This window comes from Meriones unguiculatus, chromosome 3, assembly GCF_030254825.1.
Source record: "Meriones unguiculatus strain TT.TT164.6M chromosome 3, Bangor_MerUng_6.1, whole genome shotgun sequence".
NCBI lineage: Eukaryota > Metazoa > Chordata > Mammalia > Rodentia > Muridae > Meriones > Meriones unguiculatus.
In genome coordinates, this window is record NC_083351.1 from 6,204,122 (window position 1) to 6,227,915 (window position 23,794).

Below are 23,794 nucleotides of genomic sequence, written 5' to 3' on the forward strand. Positions count from 1 at the left end.
CGGCATCGGCCGGCTTTGGCCGGACTCCAGGAAAACAAGACTAACCAGAGGAAATCACTGGCAAGCGTTGGCGCAGAAGAGCAGGACCTACTCGGCTCTACGTAGCGCACCGAGATGCAAAGTGCACGCATGCGCAGGCTGCAGGCCCGGGCCGCGCTCCTTCAGCTCTAGAGCATGGCTTTCCAACTCCGGCCGCTGGAGGGCGCGTCCGAGCCAGCGCTGAGCGCTTCCGTCGGCGCCCCGCCCACCCTGGCTCGCCCCGTGCCGCGATTGGCTGCGCGGCGGGAGCGCGCCGAGTCAAGGGGCGGGCCCGCGCCGGCTACAAAGCGGCGAAGGTCACGGCGCGAGCAGGAGCGCGCTGGCCGCCGGGAGTCGGTTCTGCGGCCCGCGCCCCCAGCCCACCCACCCCGCCCGGGAGCCATGGAGGGAGTGAGCGCGCTGCTGGCCAGCTACCCCACCGCCGGCCTGGCGGGCGGCCTGGGGATCACGGCGTGCGCTGCCGCCGGCGTGCTGCTCTACCGGATTGCGCGGAGGTGAGTGCGCGCCCCGCTGCACGCGGCCCGGGCCGCCGCCCCGCCCCTGCGAGGCCACGGCGGAGTCCCAGGCCTGCTTGCGGATGCGCGACACCCTTTCTGCGCCTCCACCTTTACCCTCACCCCGCTCAGAACCTCTTCGGGGAGCAGTTTCCGAACGTGGCTGGGGGAGGGGGCTGCCTGCTTGCTCCTCCCTTCGAGGCCTGCGCCCCTGCTTGTACTGCTCTGCTGGGCCTCCGCACGGCATCGGTTATGGTGAGAACTGTCTCGATGGTCCTCTTTCGGTGGCAATAACCACTCCTCACGGGAGCTTCCCCACAGGGAAGCCTTCGAGCTAAATATTTAGAAGAGGCACGTGTGAACAGGGGCAGTCTGAGGCAGGAGCCTGCGCTCCTCACATTTAGGGAGCTTGTCCGCTCAGGTGAACGCTGTACTCCTTGGACACCTGTCTGGGATGGGTTTGGGGGCGATACTCCGTCCTGCGGTGGCCAGAGATCGCGGAGACCCCATTCCTCAAAGCTGGCCTTGGACATTCTCCACCGTGGTCAAAGTACGAAATGAAACAGCCTCTTCAGCAGGGTGAAGGAATAGCCCACTTGATCACGTTTCCTGAGGGCGGGAGTGTATATGCATCTATGAAAGCCTCTTGGGGACAGCCAGGGTTGTACAAAGCTCAGGACTTGCCCCTAGTCTCTGGGCAACAAGGGGTTGTGGTTTGAATGCCTGGCAGCCTGGCTGATGGGTCGTCTTCTTTAACCCTGCTTTTCTCCTAGAGTGGAAGACAGGCAAAAGGTGTTGGAGGTAGGTGAGACACGGGGGAAGGAGGTGAAGGAGTGGAAGTCAGCAGTGTCTGGAGGAGGGGTCCTGAGAGTGTCTGACTCCCACCCAGTTTTTGGAAGTCAGAGGGACCTCTAAGATCAGGCAGCCCAAAGCAGTCTTTCATTACCTAGACCTAGAGGAGCCTGGCCAGTCTTCATGTGCCAACAGAGCCTGGCCAGTGCTGGACCTCCTCCTGGGTACCATTGCCTCTCCATCAGCCTAGGATAGGGCATGTGGCCAGGACTGGGTCACTGCCTGTCACCCCTTCCTGTCCTGCCTGTGAGGGCCTTGCCTCTGCTGGAGACAGGACTCTGAGGCCTTGGGACATGTACTCTTGCAGGGGAGCCAAAAACAAAAAGCAAAAAAAACCCAAATCCCTGTGTGCCCCTTTCAGACTCCTACCAGACAGTCAAGGTAGAGTGTCTGCACCACCATCAGTCTGCTGCTGATTAATCAAAGAATGGTGCTGCACGCTTGTGTGTTCTCACTAGCTCCATAGCTCATCCGGAGGCGAACTGGCCACTTGAAATTCTGAAGCGAGGCTGCAGCTTTCGCCTTTACCAGCGGGGAATGCTGTGGCAGGCCGGAATCAGCTGTGGTGGAGAAGGGGGCTGAGTAAACCGGAGGAGGGCCTACAAGGAGCTGTTTTTGGAAGGCCACTTGGTGGAGTGGGTGTTTTCAAGATAAGCACAGAGATGGTAGGGGCAAGACCATAGCCCTGAGGAGCCGTGTGGAGAGAATGTCCCATTAACTCTGCTCAGGGCAGCCCTTCCTGAGGTTTAAAGTTGGCCACAATGGTTGCTGAGAGGCCCTGGAGCCAAATCCAGCCACCCTGCTACCACACCCACGGTGTTTTCTTGTTCCAGTTATTGTTAATGACGAAAGCAGCTGCTGCTCCTGTGCAGGTGACACACACTCCAGTGAGGCAGGTGCTGCCATTCTGGTCCATTTCACAGCTGGGGAAACAAAGCCTGGAGGACTGCCCCGAGTCACGCCCCTGCTGCGGTACAGCCAGGGGGCTTCTCTATAGTACAGTCCTGCGGCGGGGGTGCCACCTCCCTCTCCTTGCGCCACCGCCCCTCTTCATGCTCTGCTCGGGCGTACCTTGCCCCTGTGCATGGTGCGCCTGGGATTCGCCCCTTTTGGGTGCATCTCAGCACCTGTCTCCGTCCTTGCACAGCCTGTGGCGTCTGTCTGTATTGAGGTCATAGTTTCTGTGTTTGGAGGAGAGGAGGGCACGGCCTCGCAGATGTACAGCAGAGCCTGTCCCAGCGTTCAGAGGCCCGGCACTCCTGTCTCCGGGCACCTCAACATTCAGTGTTCTGAGCTGCCAGTTCCGTGGGTGTGGATGCCACTCCATCCACTGCTCGTTTTATGCAGCCCTCTCCTGCCGTCGCCCTGCTGCTGGGGGCACCGGTTTCTGGATGACAGCCCAGGTCCTGTGTGTTGGCCAATCCTATGGCATCTGTGTCATTCTTGTGTCCTAGTCCAGTCGGTGCATTTTGCTCATTTGTCAATCTCTGAAAGCCTTGCATGGTGCCCAGTGGACTGACTGGCTAATGTGTCCATCTGGGCTGGCTCTGTCCCCCGAGGGATAAGTTCTGGGGTTCTCTGCTGTTGTGGGTGACATTGCTGCTGTGACATTGGGCTGGAGATCTGGATCTCCTTGGTCTGAGCTGTGCAGAGTTGCTGTTCAGCACTGCTGCTACTGTTGGAGCCTAGCATGCGCCTCCTTGAACTCTTCCTATTAGTTGAGGTCACACTTGGAAGAGCAGAGAAGGAACATCCTGTGAAGCTGAGCTTTCCCCGGACCCTGGGGAGCCAAGCCTGGCTCTGACAGACATAGCCTGTCAGACTCCTTCAGGAGAGAGTGACACTCTGCCCCCACAGACTCACAGCACCCCAGGAACCAAGCCCATCGTGTGTCTTCTGTGTGATACAGCGTTGGCCCTGACTGGTTCCTGGGCCAAGGAACTTGAAGTAATGCATCTGTGCTGAGGTGCCAGTCAGGGGCTTGCTCTTCCTAAATGCTCTGAGCTGATGGGGAAAACATCACCGTTGCCACATGCTCATTTTCCTGCTGTGTGTTTCAAGCTTGTGGGGACCCCAGGCATGCCCCTGGCCCCTTCTAAGACTCCATCTACCATGACTCCCTCAGGCACCCCGAGAGTTGAGTGTCACGGTGACCAGCTGGAGAAGTGGCTTCGAGGTCCCTCACCCGCCCATGGCACTGAACATGACCTGGGCTTGGGCGTGGGCCAGGCCAAGGCACCTTCCTCCCCTGGGCTAAAGGGACATGCCGTCTCATCGCCTCCATCTTATTCCCCAAATGTGATTTGTCGTAGAGATTATTGGCTTGAGGAAAAGTGGGCCAAGGTGTCCGTCAGGGAGACTGAGGGGGCTTTCCTTAAGCAAAAACTGGGTGAGTTCTGAGGCTGGGACTGGCCGGTGTGCCCTGGGGACAGTGTTGGAACTGTGGAGTAGCTGCTGGGATCCCTCACATATTCACCTGCCCTTTGGTACGTGGTGCCGGGCGCGGCTGGTTGGTGCTAGGCCTGAGGTTCTGGCCAGCTGCCCTGCCGCTCCAGCCCAGGCAGCTTTTGGGGCTGTCTCTGTAGGAGGTAGCTTCTGGTGTGGAGACCCACCTGGCCATGGTGGACAATGGTTGCTCTGGCCACAGAGGGAACCCCCCTCCCTTCATCATCTACCCCTGGCAGAGATGAGCCTCTGGCTTTAGGGGAGGATGAATCCCCCGCCTTCCACTTCCACACCAGGCTTTTGCCAGGAGCCATTTCCCTAGCAACAGAGCTGGAGACCCAGAGTGGAAATGATGGCTTCCTGGGTGGGGTGGGCTTCCTGGCAGTGTTGTCAGTTAGAGCCACAGCCCCCACTTGCCTGTCGTTGTCCCTGGAGCAAGCCCGGAAGTTGGGCTTTCCCATCAAATAGAACAGGGCTAAGGAGCCCCAGAGGTAGAGTGCTTTGTCTCAGACAGGTAAGAGGGCACACTGCTGAGCGCTGGCTCTGAGGCATGCCTCATGCATAATTACAGAGTGGCCTATAAAGATGTACAAATTACCACAAAGTGAGGGCTTAATTGCCCAGGAATGCCAAATACACAGGCACCCCGGCAGAGCTTCCAAATCTCCAGCCACAGCTGGGGCCGCAGTTTTTCTGCATTGCCCTTACCATTTTGGGGCCAGTCACGCTGTCAAGTACCAGGGAAATAGCAAAAGTCTGAGCAACCCATTTGAGAAATGAGAGATTAAATTGAAGCTTCTAGGGAGTAGAGTGACCCTGGAGACCAAGGTCCGGGGAACCTTGCCTAGTGTGTGGCCTAAGGTTTTGCCTGTGGGCCCTGTGCTGTTGTTGGTGAGGTGTGGAGGTCCTTTGTGGGCTTGCTTGTTTTTTATTGTTGGTTTAAACTCTATGTGTGTACATAAGTGCAGGTGCCTGTGGAGGCCAGAGGCAGCAGATCCCCGGAGCCGGAGTTAGAGGCGGTTGTGAGCCACTGGAAGTGGGTGCTGGGATCCAGTCTTACGGTGCTCTGCGGGAGTAGTGAGTGTCTTAACTGCTGAGGCACTTCTCCAGCACTCCTTCCTGCCACTTATGGGGTTAGACCTGAACTGAGATAGAGAAGGAAGTGTGAGACTGGGCTGTTAGAGAGCACCAGCCTCTCCCATCACTGTCATCTATTTATTGACACTGAGTAGGCCAAAACACTGTCAGTACTTCCAAGAGTGAGGGAGGTGTTCTTATCTAACCCAGCTGACAGGATTCCTTCCTTAACTTGGAAGGCAGTGGGGCTGCTGGCCAGGCAGTGTGGGCTGAGTCAGGGGCAAGATGCCCTCTTCCAAGGCTGGCCTCCCGACAAAGCTCATGTCTTGCCATTGCATCCTCGTGACATGCAGAAGCAGCACATGTTGTTTCTGGTCCGCTTTACAGCCGAGGCTTCCGTGCTGGGAACCTCCTAGCGGCACACATTCGGAACCTCCACAGGCCGGGCCCGCTCCTTCAGGATGCAGAGGCCAGAGAGTCGCACTGTCTACGGAGCAGGGCTATCTGTGTGGTGCCTCACTGCAGCCGGGTCTCAGCAGTGCCCTTGAACTAGACATGGCCTCTGAGTGAGGACAAGGCAAAAGGGCAAGGTCGGGGCTCCAGGGCTCCACAGCAGCTGTCCTTCGCCTGTATTGTTTGTAAATTCCTGGGGCTGGCTTTACCGGGCAGTTGCTGTGCGCCCTCTATAAAGCTGCACAGATCCCCAGTGTCTGGGCCAGGATTATCTTGTGGCCACACCTGTTTGTGTGGCCAACGAAGCCCACTGTGGGCCTGCCTCCCCTCCCCCACCTCTTTCTCTTTACCCAAAGGCTGGGCCCTGGCCGAGCAGCTGTGACTTGTCCTGTGCCTGTCACCAGTCCCCATCCCTTGCCCTCCTTGGCTCTCTCTCCTCTAGGGATTTTTTTCTGAGGACAGAAGCTCCCTTCAGTCTTAGAACTCTCCACCACACAGCTCTTGGTAATAGACTCTGGAGGGAAGAAGGATCCTAAGCGCTACTCCCCAACCTACCCCCTCCCCATGTCTGAGACAGGCCGTAGGGCACTGGTGGCGCTGGGTTCCCAGGGGGATGCTCTGGAGCCTGCGGAGCTGGTGCGTCTCCAGCTGCCTCCTGCCAAGTCCTTTGCCAGTTTAGATCCTCCTGGGAAAACATGGCATCCAAGGGGTCCCTCCTCTTCCTTTGGCTGGGCTTCAGCTCCACCTGGATGCCACTTCTTGTTCGTCCATGGTCTCACACTTTACAGGTACCGAGGTCTTCCAGACTAACTCTGTTCTTGGTCCGCAGGGGGAAGCCAACGCATACGGTGGTCAACTGCTGGTTCTGCAACATGGATACACTGGTGCCCTATGGGAATCGCAACTGCTGGGACTGTCCCCACTGTGAGCAGTACAATGGCTTCCAGGAGGTACGGGCTGGCGGTGGGTGGGCAGTGCTGCTGCTGAGCTGGCCTTGAGCTCAGCGTTCCACGCCACTGTCTTCTAACTGGTCCTGGCACCGTGTCTCCCTTTGAGGAAAAAGAGCAGGTGCAGGGAGCTGTGGCCACTTGTCCTGTCTCACCACAACAGGTGGCAAGGTTGGGTTCGAGTCAAGAGCAGGGCAGGTCTGGAGCCTAGCTCTGCAGATGCTCGGTATTCAGCTTTGTGGGTGGTTTGTTCTCTGCTGGAGCCTCAACCGCCCAGCCACCATAGACAGTGTCTGAGCATCTGAGTGTAGCTTTTCCTGAGACTTAGTAACACAAGCAGTGAACCAGCTTCCAGGCTGAGTTCTCAGTGGTTCTAAGAGACAAAGCCAGGGGGAGGGGCGTGGGCCAGCGGCACCCCCGGGCCTGCCCTGCTGCACATGCTGGGTGGCTTCTCAGCACCTAGATTTTTTGAGGTTCTGTGTGAGGCAGCATCAGAAAGCATGGTGCTGCTCTTGTGTAAAGACCAGGGTGGGGTTGTCTGGAACCTGGGACATCCCTGACCGGCCCCCGTTGACCGGGAGCTCCTGCCTTCCCCAGAACGGAGACTACAACAAGCCAATCCCCGCACAGTACATGGAGCACCTGAACCACGTGGTGAGCAGCGTGTCCAGCCCCCATGACCCTGCGCAGCCGCAGCAGTGGGTGAGCAGCCAGGTCCTGCTCTGCCGGCGGTGCAGCCACCACCAGACCACCAAGATTAAGCAGCTGGCTGCCTTCACACCGCGGGAGGAGGTGAGCATGCATGGCCGGGTAGAGCCAGGCGGCTGGCTGGCTGCTGGCTTGCCTCTTGTTGCCTCATATTCCGGGGTGGTGGCTTCCTTCTCAGCTGCAGCTGAGCTTGTTCTCACTGATCTTGTGACCGCTAGGAGAAGGCTGTGGAATCCAGAGCATGTCAGGCTAGAAGGGTAGAGGCCTTGAGCTCCAGCTGCAGCTTTAGGGGCTCTGTCCTGGCCTTATTTGCTAGTCTGTCTTGCCTGTCCTTTCCTGGGAGGCACAGAGGCAGATCCCACCTGAGGCGAGGCCCAAAGATGCCTAGGAAAGAACCAGGAGGCTAAGAGCCATCAAGATGGCGCAGTGGACACACAGTTATGCGCAAGCTTGGTTATCAGAATTCCATTCCTGGAGTGCATATGGTGGAAGGGGAGAGCAGACCCCCAGAGTCTCTTCTGACTCCCTGTACATGCTCACATAGACACAGTACATGAATAGATGTAATTTTAAGAAGATTTTTACAAAGAGGCCATGAGGGAAATTGATGCCAGGTGGCGCTCCTGTTTACTCTAATAAGATCACACTAGCCATTCCCACTGGTGCACTGACCTGTACAGCATCGCTGAGAGAGCAAAGGGTAGGACTTGATTCCTGGCCTACCATGAAACCAAAGAATCAGTTGGCTCTTGCTAATCCAGGCCCAGCCACCAGCCAGCTCTCTGGTGTGTGTTAGACTTTCAGACTCAAGGAGAAAGGCAGGCCCTGGTCCCAGGTTGTACTGCCAGAATCTAGAGGCTCCCCTCTCTGTGCCACACACTTGAGCAGGTCATGAGCTACAGAATGTCATGAATATCGCTGTGTCATAGGCTCCTGTCCTCCGCTAAGCCTTCCTCCTAGGACTTTGTATTACCATTTGCACAAGCTGGGCCCGAGTCTGAACCCAGTTTCCACCTGTAACCCAGGCCCTCCCTCCCCACCTACAGGGCCGGTATGATGAGGAGATTGAGGTGTACCGCCACCACCTGGAGCAGATGTACAAGCTGTGCCGCCCATGCCAGGCAGCCGTGGAGTACTATCTGAAACACCAGAACCGCCAGCTGCGCGCCCTGCTCCTCAGCCACCAGTTCCGTCGGCGGGAGGCGGACCAGGCTTATGGGCAGGTCTGAGGCCGTGGGGCATTTGAGCTTTGAGTCTCTGTGGAGAGAGGCTGTCAGGCCGGGCCCCAGACGCTGGGCCATAGTGCAGCAAAACAAGACCCTGTTCCCGAGAAACAGCTGGCTGGTGTCATCAGCCAGAAGGGCTCTTCTAAGAGACTAGGGTGTGGCTCTCACATACCTCAGCCTGGCTTGACCCTGCTGACCCTTCCACTTTCCAGACGCCATTGCGTTTATTCTTCATGGCAGCCTTAGGATATATTAGGCACTGTGTGGTCACGGCTGTGGGAATCAATGATGGGGGCTGAGGTGCTCGCCAGGGACTGTGCACATGATCCACAACAGGGCCAGGGTCAGACCCAAAACACTTGACTAAAATTGTTACTGCGTGTAATCAAATAATAGTCTAGGTTTTTAAGAAATAATAATCAGGATGTAGCCGTGGCTTAGTGGCCATTTTATCTCTGTCCCTATTCTCCTGTGCTCAGTAGGGCAGCCCCTGTCCTCAGGTCTCAGACCCTTGATTCTTATTCTAGCTTTCTGGTTTCTAATCTGAGTACTTATTAGAAAAACAAAACAAAACTAATTGAACTTTTGCCAGAGTTGTCTGCACACTTCAGTGGTATTCTAGTTAAATGTAATGGGAGTTGCTGATGAAAATTTGACAGAGTCATTGAAAGATTTGGAAGCATAAAGTCACCAGTATGCAGAAAGGAAGAGCAGAGCCCGTCCCAGAGACCTGTCGTAGTGAGGCGATAGCCTAGGGCTGGGATGGAGCTGTGGTAGCCTGGGCAGCAAAGCAAGGGTATAGAAACAACCACTGAGTGTCCAGGCTGGGGCCAGCATCCCACATGGTGGGCATAGAGGTGGCTGCTGGTGGCTTTCTGCCTTCTCACTGACTCTTCTCTCCCTCTCTCAGAGCTTCAGTTCCTCGGCAATAAAGGCCCCGTTCAAGGTCATCCTGCTCCGTGCCCTGGCTTTCCTGGCCTGTGCCTTCTTATTGTCCACCACACTGTATGGCCCCAGCGAACCCTTCACCCCGGGGGCTGCTCTGCCCCCAGCCCTACCTCCTGGGGGCAACAGTTCTGCTGCCTCAGACAACATCACTGCTCAGGCTGAGGGCTGGCAGCAGCTGCTGGGCCTGTTGCCTGAGCATGCCACAGAGAAGCTACATGAAGCCTGGGCCTTTGGGCAAAGCCACCAGACCAGCATTGTGGCAGTGGGCCTGCTCACCTGCCTGCTGGCCATGCTACTGGCTGGCCGGATCAGGTGTGTTGTGGGGCCTTGGGACGGGATGGGCAGAGAGCTGCATATGCCATTGCTGCCTGGGTGTGGGAATCAAGAGGTCTTGGTGGTCTCCTCTGGGCTGAACGCCAGACAGCTAGACAAGCTTGTCCAATTCTCTGGCGGCCCGGAGGACAGCACAGGACACTGAACCAGCTCACCACTTGCCCTCTGCTGCTGGGCCCAGTCCCCTCACACATCTCTCTAAACCCAGAGTAACAGAAGCTGTAGAAGCTCAAGTGAGGGCCGTTTTCTACCCTGGTTCCCAGGCTAGGCAATGGGCATAGGGGCACCAGTCTGCTTAATGCTGGGCAGCCTGTGAGTCGTAGGCTGGACTCAGACTCTCCCCTGGCCTCACTGGCCTTCTTCCCTCTGAGCTGGGCCCAGTGTAGATAGAGCGTGGTGCAGGAAGTGACAGGGCTCAGGGTTTCTGTACTGCCCACTGGGCACGCACTCACCTTGCTTTCTCCAGCAGGCTCCGGCGGATCGATGCCTTCTCCACCTGCCTCTGGGCCCTGCTGCTGGGGCTGCACCTGGCAGAGCAGTATCTTCAGGCTGCCTCGCCTAGCTGGCTAGAAACGCTCAAGCTCAGTACCACGTCCCTGTGTTGCCTGGTGGGCTTCACCGCAGCTGTGGCTACAAGGAAAACGACAGGCCCGCGGAGGTTCCGGCCCCGAAGGTCAGAGAAGCAGCAGTGACTGCGGGGGGAGGACAAGTGATGGATGGGCCCAGGGCTTGGCCCCGCCCCTGAAGCAGGCGACTCTATCTTGTCTTCTTAGCCACCCCTCTTGTGCCCCCTTAGCAGAGCCTTGAGTTCATGCTTCCCCCCTCTGATTTCCCAGCACCACCAAGCCCCCTCCCAGTCCTGGTGCACCCCAGGTGCCTGTAGTTGCTTACCACTGCCACCTCTCTGGCTCAAGACCCTTTCATAGCCCCCGTGACCCAAGCGTGGGCAGTTCCCAGGTGACCTGCTTCTGACCCTATATTCCTGCTAGCTCCAGGCACCCCAGTCTTGTCTCTGACTCTGACTCTGCAGGTGATGGTGTAGACTGCCTGCTGTACCCCTGTCATTTGCTTACCACTGGCCTGTTGACAAACAGTGTCCTCTCAGTGGGGTGAGCTAAGACCAGAGCAGAGCTGTCCCTCATCTCCTGAAGCTCCTGGCCCCTTATTCCTACTGTGGCTGTGCCGCCTCTCCATGTCTATTCCCAGTTCCCTGCTTCAAGACTCACGGTCCCTTAGGGTCCTTCCCTGGGAGCGGGCGAGTACAGTTCTTAGGTGCAGCTTGGCTTTGGCGCTGGCTTTGAGGCAGCCCATCCCAGGTAGACGGTAGAAAGCCCTGCAGTTCCTTGTGGTCAGCAAGCCCCTAGAGCCAGCTGGGCAGGAAGAGGATGGATCATCCAGATCAGTAGCTGCTTTGCACAGATGGCACCCAAGGGGACAGACTGTTGGAGACACTGGGTCATTGTCACCTTGTTCCTCTAGCATAAGTGTCTTCCTTGGGATAATTTGTGGAAGGTGACAAGGCTTCCGCCTTCAGCCTCTGGGGCAGCTGCAGGGCCCCTGTGGTCTCAGCCTCACCCTCCTCAGGCCCTGTTTTTCAGGATGCCACCCTTCCCATAGGGGAAGGCTTGTAGTTCAGGCCCTTGCTAGCTGCTTGGTTCTGGACAAATCCCTCTTGTCTCTCAGCTTTGGTTAGCCATCTGAAGTGGTGAAGTGGGTGCTGGCCTCCGTGGATTTGAGGACCACGTGAGGTAACACATGGTGGCACACTGGCAGTGAAGGTGATGGCCCTGGGAAGAAGTTGTTGAGGTCCCACCTGAAGCATAGAGCAATGCCTTACCCACCTGGCGTGCTGCCCTCTGGTGGCTCCAGATTGGACTGCACACTCCTTGCTGTGTCCTGCCACTTGTCTGTTGACATAATCCCACTAAGCTGCAGGCTCCTTTACCCTCTGCACCAGAGCCCAGGGAGGGCAGAGGCAGAGCACACGTGAGTGAAGGTCACATCAAGCATGGCCATCAGCCGCTGGTTCTTTGTGACGTGGCTGGTCAGTCCTGCTTGGAACCCATGGGGTCTTGAGAGGCACCGAGGCTCCACTGTGGTAAAGCTCTTTGAAGGTCCTTAAAAGCTGTTCTGCCCTCTGACCCTCCGTAGTCAGACAGCAGCCTGTGTTGTACTCAGCTTCCCCTTGTGGTGAGCCTGAAGTGTCAGGAGACGGGATAGTTTCTGGCACTGCAGGCCTCAGCTTGCTCTGGAAAAAGAGTACGAAAGGCCCCCTCTGAAGAGGTACAGGTGAGGCCGAGGTTGAGATGTGGGCCAGCTGCTGCTGACCTTGTGGGGCGCAGCTGCCTGAGAGAACAGGGAACACCTGCCTGTCTCTTTCTTCCAAGAAACTGGTGGGGGAATATGACAGGTTTGGGGCACTGTCTGCGCGTTCTCTTGTATGTATTGTGGATCTAAGTCTCAAAGAGGCTGGCAGTATGGAGTTAATTTCTGCATTCTTGGCATTGCATAGAAGCAGAGTGTGCGTGTGTGTGTGTGTGTGTGTGTGTGTGTGTGTGTGTGTGTGTGTGTGTTTGTATGTACATTTAAATTATTTATGATATACAGAGCCAGCTCTGTCCGGCCAGGGTCCCTGCTAAGCATGTCACCCTGCCTTCTAGTGGATGTAGAACGCGTGGAAGAATGAGGATTCCTGGCCTTTTAAGAAGTTTTGTGTTACTTTTTAACTTAATAGTCCTTTAAAGTTTTGTTAGTTGAAAGGAGTGCCAGCATGTTCTGGTGTGGCGGTCAGAAGCTGAGGAAATGCAGGCACCCTTAGAATGTGGCTTGTTGGCTGGGGACAAGCGCCAGGCCGTCCTTGGTCAGAGGGGGGTCATCCCAGGTACATAAAGGTGGTACTCCTGAAAAACGAAGGAGGGAGACTGGGCTGTCCGCCAGGCAGATGCTCAGTAACGCTTGCCCTGGAGCAAACCACCGACCACCCTCCTTCATCCCCTGGCCATCCTGCTGTGTCCTTTATTGTACCCAGCACAAGTCCTGTTGCGTACGTAGTAGAACTGTGATGAATTGTCTAGCGACCCGAACCATTGTAACCACCCCTGGCCATACTCGTCATGTTTGAATGCTGTGTTTTCAATAAATGCCTCCTGGGTCCTGCTCATTCCGGCCGGCACCAGGTACCGCGTCTTTTTTTCTTTCATGATTCTTCGGAGGGACTTCTGAGCCAAGGCAGGAGGTGGGTGGGCTTGGGGGGGACCACTGCATTTTCACAGGAATCTGGGTTTGGGAGCAGGTTGAGGAGCTGGTGAGGACATGGAATGACTTGAAGACACAGCTGTTCCCTTGTCTTGTTGCCCAGAGCTTTTCCCATGTAAATAAGCCTGTGCTGAAGCAGCTACCCTCTGGATGGGGCTGTGAGGAAGAAGGCTTGAGGCTTCCCTCAGGACTGCATTAGTGAGTTTCAACCTTGGCCTGATGGCCCTCCTCACAGTCAGTGTTCCCAGGGAACAGGAGACTCGCAGAGTTGGGTTCGGGCATGCAGGCAGGCATTTGGGGGTCACTCCCTAAAGCACTGGACCCTTTACAGAGGCATCTGCCTCAGGAACTGCCCAGGGCAGAGCAGAGCTGAGCCCCCTGAGCTCCCCCACCTTTGGGATCCACTCATCTGTTGATGCTACTTTGTGTCACAGGAAAAGGGAGACCGACCTCCAAAGCCCTCTTTCTGCTGCCTGAGAGAGGCTTCCCACCCGGCAGCAGTCCCTGTGCTTAGTGGAGAGGACTCCCAGGGTTAGCCACGCGTGGACCAAGGATGAGCAGCCTCAGAAAGCATAGGGATATGCTAGCAAAGCCCAGCTCAGCTTTTGGTGCTGACCCTAGGGGGCCAGGAGAATGCTTCCTCCCTGGCTAGGACCCTCTTCATGTACTGTACCCCCACTGCTTGCTGATCCTTGGGGCTGCCTATTCCAGGGTCACCTTTAGTTCCTGCCTACTGGCAAGCATGGGCACAGGAGGCCTAGTGTAGCATCCTGTTGCTACCTGCTGGAAGGGCTTGGCCATGCCTTTGCACCTGCTGACTGACACCGTGCTGCAACTTTCACCAAAATCTCAGCAGGGCTAGTGTCTTCCCACAAAGGCTCGTACACAGTCAGGCATGTGTGCCCAGGTTCCAGCCTCACCTCTGTTGGCCCTAAAGTGCCTGAACATGTCCCCGTGGCCATTCATTGAGGTCCTACCAGACTCAGTTGTAATCCTGAAATGAAAAGATTTCATTTCACACTTTGTGTGTGTGTGTGTGTGTGTGCTAGAAGTCAACCCCAGATTACACACACACTCAGCAAATGCTCTACCACTGAGATCAAGCCCATCCCACAAAAAAAAAAAAAAAAAAAAAAAAAACACCAAAAACAGCTTTTCTACTTAAGACAGGGCATCCATCAGAGTCTTGGAAAGAGGAGCAGGGTTTCTAACAGCCCCCGGAAGGCAGCTTCGGGAGCAAAATTAGGATGCATCCAAGAATGCTCATCTGCAGTTTTGGTGTGCCCTGATTTCTTATGTCCCCATACACTGAGCTGAAGCTTCAGGTGGCTTCACAGTCCTTGCAAGAACCTGGGAAGGTCGTCTGATTCTCTGGGCACTCACCCTCTGGTTACGCTTCTCTTATCAAACTGAAAGATGGGGAGAGAGGTGGTGCGGAGCTTGGCTAGCAGTAGCCCCCAAGCACTCAGCCATGAGAGCGCGGGTACCTTAGCCCGTGCTCACCATGGGGCCTGACCCTGCCAGCCCATCCGTCGGCACATTGTCTGCTGAGCTCATTTGCCCCTCAGGACCGAGGTAAGGCTGGATACCGGAAGCTCCTTCCAGACGGCAGACTAATGTATTAACTGCCCCTGCCCCTCCCCTCTGTGATCGGGCGCCTTAATCAGAAGCATGGTGACATTCCGGCCTGTGGCCATCAGGCTCTGTGGTGTGATTTGTACCGTTCTCAAGTTAAAGAGACACTGTCACCTTCTGTCTCCGGGCAGCTTGGTGGTTGTTTGGGTCTTTGCTAAGACTGACTTTGGCGTGTACACTGTAAGCCATTTCTGGGGATCCGAGGCCTGGCTGCCTCTTCCTCTGCTGCAGGAGGAAGGCTCGTGAGGCGCAGCCCCGAGGAGATGTGGCAGCATCTTCTAGAGTCCCAGTCCCTGTGGGGAGCATCCAGAGTGCCTCTGAGCCCAGCTGCTCCATTGCGAGCTTGGAGGCAAAGAAGGGGAGGTGGCCAGAACTCCAGGTTCCCTGAGCCCCGATGGGCGCCTGGTCTGGGGATAAGAATGTTTGCTTCAGGGCAAAGCGGGATTTGTGTGAGTCTGGCCAGGGTAACAGTGTCGCTTTAATACCGAGACCCGTAGTAGAGTAGATTGCAGTGAGCCTGAGGGGTTGGAGGGGCATGCAGGGTGGGGTGGGTCATGCTGGCATCTCCCAGCCACCCGCTCCTAATAAGTGGACAATTGCTCTCTTGCTTCAACTAACGCACGCCTCCTCTGGGACCCCGACTCAGGCCCACCTCACACCCTGGGAGGGCCCGGGCCCCATTGTGCAGAGGCTATCTCCGGAACCTCCCTGGCTCACGTCCTTCCTCTTTATGCCCCATGGGCCCTTGCAGGTACTTCTCAGGAGACTCTGCCAGCCTTTTCCCCTCCAGCCCCAGCCTGGCCATGCCCTGCCCAAGCGTTACAGCCTCGCCAGCCCCCGTGTTCATCCCCACTCCACCCGGCTTCCTGCCTCTCACCAAGCAACAGCTGTTCCGCTCTCCCCGTCGGGCCTCACCCTCCTCGCTGCCAGGACGCCTCAATCGGGCCCTCTCCCTGGGAACCATACCCTCCCTGACCCGGACAGGTAAGAACTCGATGGCAAGCCTCGGTGACAGAATCAGGCCGGGGGGCAGCTGGCTCGGGATCCTGTGAGGAGGAGGAAGAGTTGGGCAATATCAAAGAGTTAGCTTGCACCCTTGCTGAGGAGATGAACAGGGCCAGGCCCAGACCAGGTGAGCTCCACTCGGCAACCACGTTGACCAGGCACAGCCTCCTGTTTCCCTCCCCAGAACATGGGCTTGTATGCTCTTCGTGGGTGGTTGTGTTACTTGAAATTACATTTTTAGAGGTCTCAAAGGAAGACTACAACTGTAGCGCTCAGTGGAGTGCTTCCCTGCCTGGCGTTCACAAGGTCCTGGGTTCAGGCCCCAGTACCTCATAAACAAGGCATGGTGGTGTGCACCTGTAAGTCAGCACTCTAGAGGATCAGAAGTTCAGGGTCCTCCCCACCCACCCCCCAAAAAAGCGCTGAATCTGTTGGGTCTCAGTAAATGAATGCTCTATGGTTCACCTTATCATTTTCTACCTGTTTGCCTACCTACTTCCTCTCCTTTATTTTCCTTTCTGTTTTTTTTTTTTTTTTTAATGTAATATTTTTATTGATTCTTTGGGAAATTCACATCATGTACCCCATCATTCTTACTTACCAGTCCTTCTGTGTCCACCTTTCTATGTCCCAACCCTTGTGACCCCCCCCCAAAAAAAAAAGTGAAAATTAAAATAAAAATAGGGGAAAAACAAGTCCAATTTGTGTTATCTATATCCTCAGTGAAGCATGGTCAGACTCTCATTGGCCTGCCCCTTCCTCCCACACCCCTGCCCAAAGCCATCGGTTGTAGAGAGCTGCACCTCAGCCTCTTCATCACACTTTTTAAGAGTTTCCTTCAGTGCTTCCTGTTTGGACTGTTACTCTTTGGTGGGGGGCAGGGAACATAGGGAGTAGTAGGGTTGTCACGGAAGCTGTCCATGTCCCTCTTCCTCAGCTGTACATCTGCAGTCATCGAGGTCACTGCCAAAGTAGCTTCCTCACTCTACTGTCAGCAGGAGCTTGGTGGGGGTTTTTTGTTTGGTTTTTTTTTGGGGGGGGAGGGTTTCAAGACAGGGTTTTTGTGTATAGTCCTGGCTATCCTAGAACTCTGTAGACCAGGCTGGCCTCAAACTCAGAGATCTACCTGCCTTTCTCTTCCTGCCTTTCTTACTAGAAAATGTGTACCTGAAGGGCAAGGATTTTGTTCCGGTCAGTTGCATTTCTTGGTTGCTTGCTGCTTGGGAAGCCTGAAGAGACCAAGTCCTAGCCTGGTCTGGAGGGACTCTGTCTTGCCCTTCCCTTTCCCAGAGGTTTTTTTCCCCTGTGCAGGAAGCAATTCCTCTTTACCTAGCTCCAGATCCTGCCTAGCACCCACCCAGCTGCCCGTGTGTCTCTCCCCCTCTGCTGCTCTTAGAGGGTAAAAGGGGGTTACTCGGGTCAACTGTGACAAGTTGTATTACCATGGTGTTCCTCTCCCTGTCTCTGACATAGGCCAATCTTGCACAGTTTCTGGGCTGGTGAGGATTTACTCTATGCAAGAACGTGAAGAATCAGCCTTTCAGTCAGTTGGTTGCTGCTAATATGCACCTCAGTCTCATCAGAGTACAGCCTGGGTATGGCTCAGTGGTAGAGCACTCTCCTGGGGTGCATGAGCCCCTGGGTTCTCCCCAGCCAGGCAGTGGTGGCACACACATTTAACCCCAGCACTTGGGAGACGGACGCAGGCGAATCTGAGTTCAGGCCAACCTGGTCTACAGAGTGAATTTCAGGACAACCAAGGCTGCACAGAGAAGCATTGTCTTGAAAAATAATAACAACAACAATAAAATGAGGCACTTGTGTCTGGGCCTGTGGTGAGAGGAAATAGGACTAGTTGGCCAAGCACTCAGTGGACCCAGAAGTGGCTGCTGGTCTCGGGGTGTTAGCAGGTGGACCCTGTCCCATGCACCTTCTGCAGCCCCAGGTGCCCAGGACTTACAGGCTGGGAGCAGCTGGGTTGACACACTTCCCTCTCAAGCCCCTTGGGAGAGAAAGATGACAGTCCCAGTGATAGTTAGGGCTCCCTGTTTTGAGGGGCAGCAGATCTCTGTGAGGCGTAAGGTGGCAGCAGAGTGCTGTGGACCCAGTTTTGGTCTCTGAATAGTGGTAGCAGAACCCCAGGGTCTGCAAAGGCAGTAAGTGGGTCCAGGCATGCGTTCCAGCCGGCCCTTGGCTCCCATACCAGGAGACCACGTCTAGAGCTCAGCCATGCAGTGGGCCTCCTGTCTCTCCCTCTTTCTGTCTTTTCCTTTCTCTCTACCATGCTTCTGTTTCTCTGCTAGATGCCGAATCCTGCCACTCATGCCCCACTGAGATTTCCCCACCCCATCCCGGCTTCCACAGAGATAGGCAGACTGGAATTGTAGAACCCTTTCCTAGTCATCTGGCCTGGACTAGAGAGGAGGAACCACCATGGCATTTCAGCTGCCTGCATTTGGCCACTGGGGAGACTGAGATACTTGAGACAGGACCCTGCCCTGAGGGTGTATTTGATTTAGGAAGAGGCAGTGTTGGGTTCCCCTTGAGTTCTAGTGGTTTGGGACCAAGAACTATGGAGACACCTGGGAAAGGATAGCGGGACTCAAGATGACTGAGAATAGTGGTACCTTGGGGCTGGAGAGCTGGCTCAGTGGTTAATAGCATGGCTGCTCTTCCAGAGGAAGGGGGTTCAATTCCCAGCATCTACTTGGCAGATCACATCCATCTGTAACTCCAGTTCCAGAAGGTCTGACTCCCTCTTCTAGCCCCTGGGGGTACTGCACTTACTTGGTGTACATACTTACCTGCTTGCAAGCTAAACACTCCCAGGTACTAGCACAGAGTGTGGAAAGCAAGGCAGATAATGAGGAGGCACAGACTGTGACTACTACTGACTTCCTCCGACCCACTGAAGGCTTCAGTCTCTACTGGCAAAGTGGGCCTGTTCCCGTGTGCCCTGGATGGCAAAACGTGCTTTCATGACAGCAGGAAGTTAACTGTGAGGCGAGACCGTGAAGACAGGGAGTGTTGGCTCATCACCTTAGGTCTATATTGCGTTTCTCTTTCCGCCCAGACTCAGGATACCTGTTCAGCGGGAGCCGCCCACCATCTCGGGTGTCTCCACCCGGGGAGGTTTCTCTTTCAGGTAAGGAGAATGAGAGCTGGCAGAAGGCACTGGAAAATTGTTTCCAGGTGCTCCTGAGGCCAAGGGTGTCTGTACAATGTTAACTGTGAGTTTGGGGGCACTGGACCTGTGTTCAAACCCCAGCCCAGGACAAGAGACGAACATGATTGTGTCTAGGCTTTCTCGGATGTGAGTTAGGGGTGGGGATATCGGGATCAGACGGTATCATGCTGTGTCCACAGATGGAGCTGCAGGGAGACACCTCCATCCTTACTCCTGCTCAGCTCCTGGTGGGGCCAGTCCCTTCCCCTCACCCCGCTCCTCCCCGTTCCTGCTGGGCTTCCTACCATCCCCAGCCTACAGCATACCTTCCTCCATGAGTTACATGGGAACCACGGGGTCCAGTGGCAGGTGGCAGACGTCAGTGTCGCTGTGCTGCTGATGTCATGGTTTTGTTGTCGCCTCTCTCTGCAGATTACTTTTCTCTGCTGTCGGGCAGCTTCCCCTCTTCTCCCCTTCCTTCCCCAGCACCTTCTGTAGCCAGCTCCATGGCCTCCAGCTCTGGCTCCGTGCGCCACCGCAGGCCCCTCATCAGCCCTGCCCGGCTCAACCTGAAAGGGCAGAAACTGCTGCTCTTCTCGCCCCCGGGGGAAACGCCCAATACTCCCAGCAGTTCGGAAGAGCACTCGCCACCCAACGGCAGCCTCTTCATTGAGCCTCGGCAGCTCGCCCAGAGGACTCGCACAGAGCACGCTATGGGTATGTGTGGGCCTAGACGTGCAGTAGGTACTACCATGGGCACTCCTGGCTGACCGCGGAGGGCATCTTCTGTGGTGGGCCATTGTTAGGCTGCCCAGTATGGGTGTGCTGGATAGTTTTATCCTATCTGGTGGATAGTTTTATCCTTTCCTCTTTTTTGTTTTGTTTTTGGCTTTGGTTGTTTTGCTTTTGTTTTTGTTTGTTTTGTTTTTTGTTTGTTTGTTTTGAGACAAGGTTTCTCTGTGTAGCCTTAGCTGTTCTGGACTCAATTTGTAGACCAGGCTGGCTTTGAACTTACAGCGATCCGCTTGCCTCTGCCTCCAAGTCCTGGGATTAAAGGCAGCACCACTATGCCCAGCTTATCCATTGCTTTTGTAATTGGCTTTCACATCTTCATTTACTGGGACCTTGAAAAGACTAGGTGCATTGTCAACCTGTATCCGTTACAAATGCTTTCATCTTGCCTACACCCTTGTACACTGCCAAGCATTTTTTAAACCTTAATTGGATTCTGTTAAAATTCAGTCTGCCACATGGGGTGTGTGGCTTTCTTAGGTCTGTAAATGTGGGTAGATTTGGCCACTTGGACCAAGTGGTGCTGAGAGGAGGGGGCGTGCAGGCAGCCTGTATCCGGGGGCCACTCTGGTCTTCAGCCTCCAGCCTCGTGGAACTTGCTCACGCCAGTTAGCATTTACTTGCTGCCCCTACCTCAACACAGGGCCCAAACAAGACCCTGGCCCTCCGCCACTCAGACGTGAGCAGTTTGGGACTTGCAAAGGACCTGCAGGGGATGTCCCTGGGTTGAGCTTTAGCACGGTGGGATTTTCCCTCTTCCCTCTCCAGATATGAGATCTATGCTGGCAAGAGACGGTGCCCACGGCAGCCCTTCCATCAAGAAAGAAGATGACTCTTCCCAGTCCTCCACCTGCATGGTAGATACCACCACCAAAGGGTGCTCAGAGGAGGCTGCTCCCTGGAAAGGTCTGTGATGTAGGGCTGGGAGAGCTAGTCCCAAGCCCCCTGAAGGGGACCACAGTGTCTCATAGAGAGCCTTCTAGAGCACCACCCTTGTGATAACTCTCCTAGTTCATCTCCTCAGCTGTGCTAGCCCCATGTCAGATGTTGAGTAGTCGTGGGTAGGCCAGGGCTCCTGTCACTGGAGAGTCGGAGGCTGCCGGGTTGAGGGCCCAGGAACTGCAAAGGCAGAGCACTGCCAGCCTCCTGGTTGGTCCTGTCTCTGTGCTTGCTGGGTTACTGACAGGGTGTGAGACTGTCGGTGTTGACCCCGGTGACATCTCCTGCGTGGGAAGGCAGGACACCAGTGGTGGACAGGACAGGTCAGCCAGCTGCGCTTCCTGACTGGGAGCCAGTGCTGTGCCCGAGTCAGGCTTGCACTGTGGTCTGTGACTTTGATGACGAAAAGCCTGGGACCTCAGTCTACTTTTGGTTATTCTGTTAACTGTTTTTAAGCAAAGGCTCATGTCGCACAGGGTGGCTTTGAGCTTACTAAGCTGAGAATGCCTTTGGTCTCCTCATGTCCTGCCTATATCTCTCCAGTGCTGGGATCATAGACATGTGCCACCATTCCAAGCCTGAGCCTGCTTCCCCCCCACTCCCCAAGATGGGGTTTCTCTGTGCAGCCCTGTCTGTCCTGTTACTCACTTTGTAGACCAGGCTGACCTCAAACTCAGAGATCCACCTGCCTCTGCTTCCCAAGTGCTGGGATTAAAGGTGTGCACCACCATGCCTGGCTTCTTAGTCTACTTTTTAGTCTTTGAGACTTGAGCAGGGTGATTTTCCTCAAGCCCCTATTTTTTCCTTTGTGACATTGGTGTCTGGGTTACCCAGTTGTTACTGGGTGTAGTCCCAGGCAGCCTGACCTAGGGTCCATGTGGTCACATAGGTCCCTGAAAGATAGGCCTTCAGCAAAGCAGGGCTCCACCCAGTACTCTCGGGAGGGCCCCAGGTCCTCCGTGCAAGGGGGCTTTGCTGAAGGGGGCCTGCATGTGGCCTGGCCAGCTAGGAAGAGGGTTTGCCTTGGAGTAGGCTGACGCCCTGCCTGAGGATTAGGGTACCAGCCACACTGCTCCTGACTGTGTTCTGCTTACAGCTCGTGTGGGCCCCTCCCTGGTCCGGGGCCTCCTGGCTGTGAGTTTGGCTGCCAATGCACTCTTCACGTCAGCCTACCTGTACCAGAGCCTGCGTTGACCACCTTGAGTGCCCTTCCAGAAGGCAGTGCCCAGGTGCATGCTGCTGCCACCACTGCCGCTCAGATCCCTCTCTGAGGGGCTCTGTCTCCGCCTTGACACCAGGGCCCTTGACCTCAGGATTCCTGCTGACCATCCAACAGACTACAGATGTCAACTATGTTTGGTGCTGACACTCTGTCCCCAAAGCCAGGGATCTTTGACCAGCTGCCCAGCCCCAGGGACACTAGTGCATTTCAGCTGCAGCAGGGGCCGGCCAGGCTACCTCTGCCCACAGAGTCACATCTTCCTCTGTCCTCTGAGACACCAGAGGTCTGCCTCAGAGCCCTCCCAAGAACCAAGATGGAGAAAGCCTCTAGGAGAAGCACATGGATCCTGGATCGCTTCCTCCTCACTCCTGCCCACTGCAGAGAGCCAGCCTCCCCAGAGCAGGCATCTGGCAGCCCATCCCGCACAGGCAGGGCTGGCCACGTGCGGGTCCTGGGACTCAGGCTAAGCGGCGGTTCTTCCTCCCCTGACTCCTCCTTGCACACCTGTTTTGTGACTTCCGGTGACTTCCCCAGCAGGTAGCTCCTTTACCCTGAGAACACCAGAGCCACCCCTGCCCGTGTGTCCAAGCCTCTGTCTCACATCCCAGTCCTTACCTGGCCCATCCGTTCCCAGGAGCTGCACAATTCAGATGAGACTGGACCCTCCCCGACCCCAGGTCCCTTTCTGCTTCAGCCCTGACGCCCCACTGCCCTCTCCTTCGTCCTGCCCCATCTGAGTCCCACATGACCTCTGCCTCCAGGGCACCTCAGTTGGCCTTCTGCCTGACCGGGTCCTGCTGAGAACATTGCAGGCTTGCTGGAATACATCCTGTCCCTTGAGGAAGAAAGGAGGAACTTTGGCCTAACACTGGTTCTTTTGATAGTGTGGGGTCACATGTGCCTGTGGGGGTCAGTCCCTTTCCCCCATCCCAGGCCTTGGCCCAAGGCTTGTGTGTGTGCGTGCGTGAGTGCATGTGTGCGTGCGTGAGTGCATGTGTGCGTGCGTTGTCTGTCAGTCTGTTTTTCTTTGTGTATGTGTGTCTCTGTATTGTACCCCTTGGGATTCGTTGTGTGGGAGGGGCATGGGGCAGGGAAGGGTCTTCACTGTCATTCAGGGATAAAGTTTAACTTTATTTTTTTATACATCTTTTGCCAGGTAAGGCTTGTGCTTTGAAACAGACGCCTCCACTTCTCCCTGTCGGGGAGATGGCTTCTTAAGCTTTGGGTGCTTCTCGTACTCTTTCTCTTTTTCTTTTTACTCTAGGGAAGGAGACCTGACCCTAATGCCACACTCCTGTCCAGGGAGATCTTGATGCTAACCTGGGTTGTCTCACACCCCAGCATATGGGCAGTTAGGGGTCAGGATGGTGTCAGGACTCCATGAGTCCAGCTGCCACCAAAGGTTCAAGCTTGGAGGTGGCATCTCTTGGTCTGTGTTTGTACAGTTGGGTGCATCAGGTTTTTAAGTTTTATTTCCTGCCTAATGAAACCAAATTGTTCCCCAGCACTCTTTGTCTCCTGTCCTGAGGAAGCGCCCAGGGAGACGCTGTGGCCCCTCCAGCAGCACAGCGGGCATCCTGTGCACTCAGGAGGGGCTTTTACTTATGTTTCGATTCATACATAAAACACAATGTTATTTTTCTTTACAAAAGCAAAAAAAAATTTAAACAAAACAAAAAAACAACTTTGACATGTATCAGGCTGTGTTGTCTTTGTTTGCTAGGATGGCTCCCGGGGGGAAAAAAGCACCCATCCAGGGTCGGAAGTGCTATGTAGAGAGGTGATAGAATCTGCAGAGCCTTGACTCTTGAAGGCATCATTGAGTAGGTGTGTCATCCTGATCCACATCCAGGGGTCCTGATGAGCAGCAGGAAACCAATAGCCTGGGCCGGACACCATGGAAAGTGTCGCCCCGTCCTCCCCTGCCTGGGGCTGGAGAGATGTCCTAGTGTCCTTCCCATCGCTGTCATAAGGCACCCAGACCAAAGCAGCAGAGGGGAGGAAAGGGTTTATCTAGCTTATAGTTTCAGGTCACAGTCTGTCATTGAAGGGGACAGGAGCCTGAAGATAGGCCTCTACGTAAGTTAACAAGACAGTCCACAGATCTGATCTGGGAGTTCCCGCAATTGAAATTATTTTTCCAGATTAATTCTAGTTGACAGAGCTAACAGGACCAGCGGTCAGCAAGTGACAAGGACTTGATTGTCCCCAAGGCCACACAGTAGCCATATGGTTCTCCTGGCCACTAAGCTCAGAAC

General features: G+C 55.4%; 1 protein-coding gene across 3 annotated transcripts; it reads left to right on the plus strand.

Annotated features, from left to right (window-relative positions):
* The first annotated feature begins 299 nt into the window (after window positions 1-299).
* On the plus strand, window positions 300-23,232 carry Tmem201 (transmembrane protein 201). 3 transcript variants are annotated; one of them, XM_021662706.2, is made up of 11 exons: window positions 300-533; window positions 6,190-6,310; window positions 6,905-7,099; window positions 8,062-8,238; window positions 9,152-9,501; window positions 9,992-10,195; window positions 15,164-15,396; window positions 18,491-18,562; window positions 19,016-19,300; window positions 20,144-20,281; window positions 21,411-23,232. In XM_021662706.2, exons 1-11 carry the CDS (start codon window positions 421-423, stop codon window positions 21,506-21,508), a joined length of 1,986 nt encoding a protein of 661 aa, XP_021518381.1. In that variant the 5' UTR covers window positions 300-420; the 3' UTR covers window positions 21,509-23,232. The 3 variants fall into 3 exon arrangements, with proteins under 3 accessions (XP_021518381.1, XP_060235023.1, XP_021518383.1); XM_060379040.1 differs by having other exon boundaries at window positions 343-533; window positions 9,989-10,195; window positions 19,070-19,300; XM_021662708.2 differs by having other exon boundaries at window positions 344-533; window positions 9,989-10,195.
* Window positions 23,233-23,794: the final 562 nt, after the last annotated feature.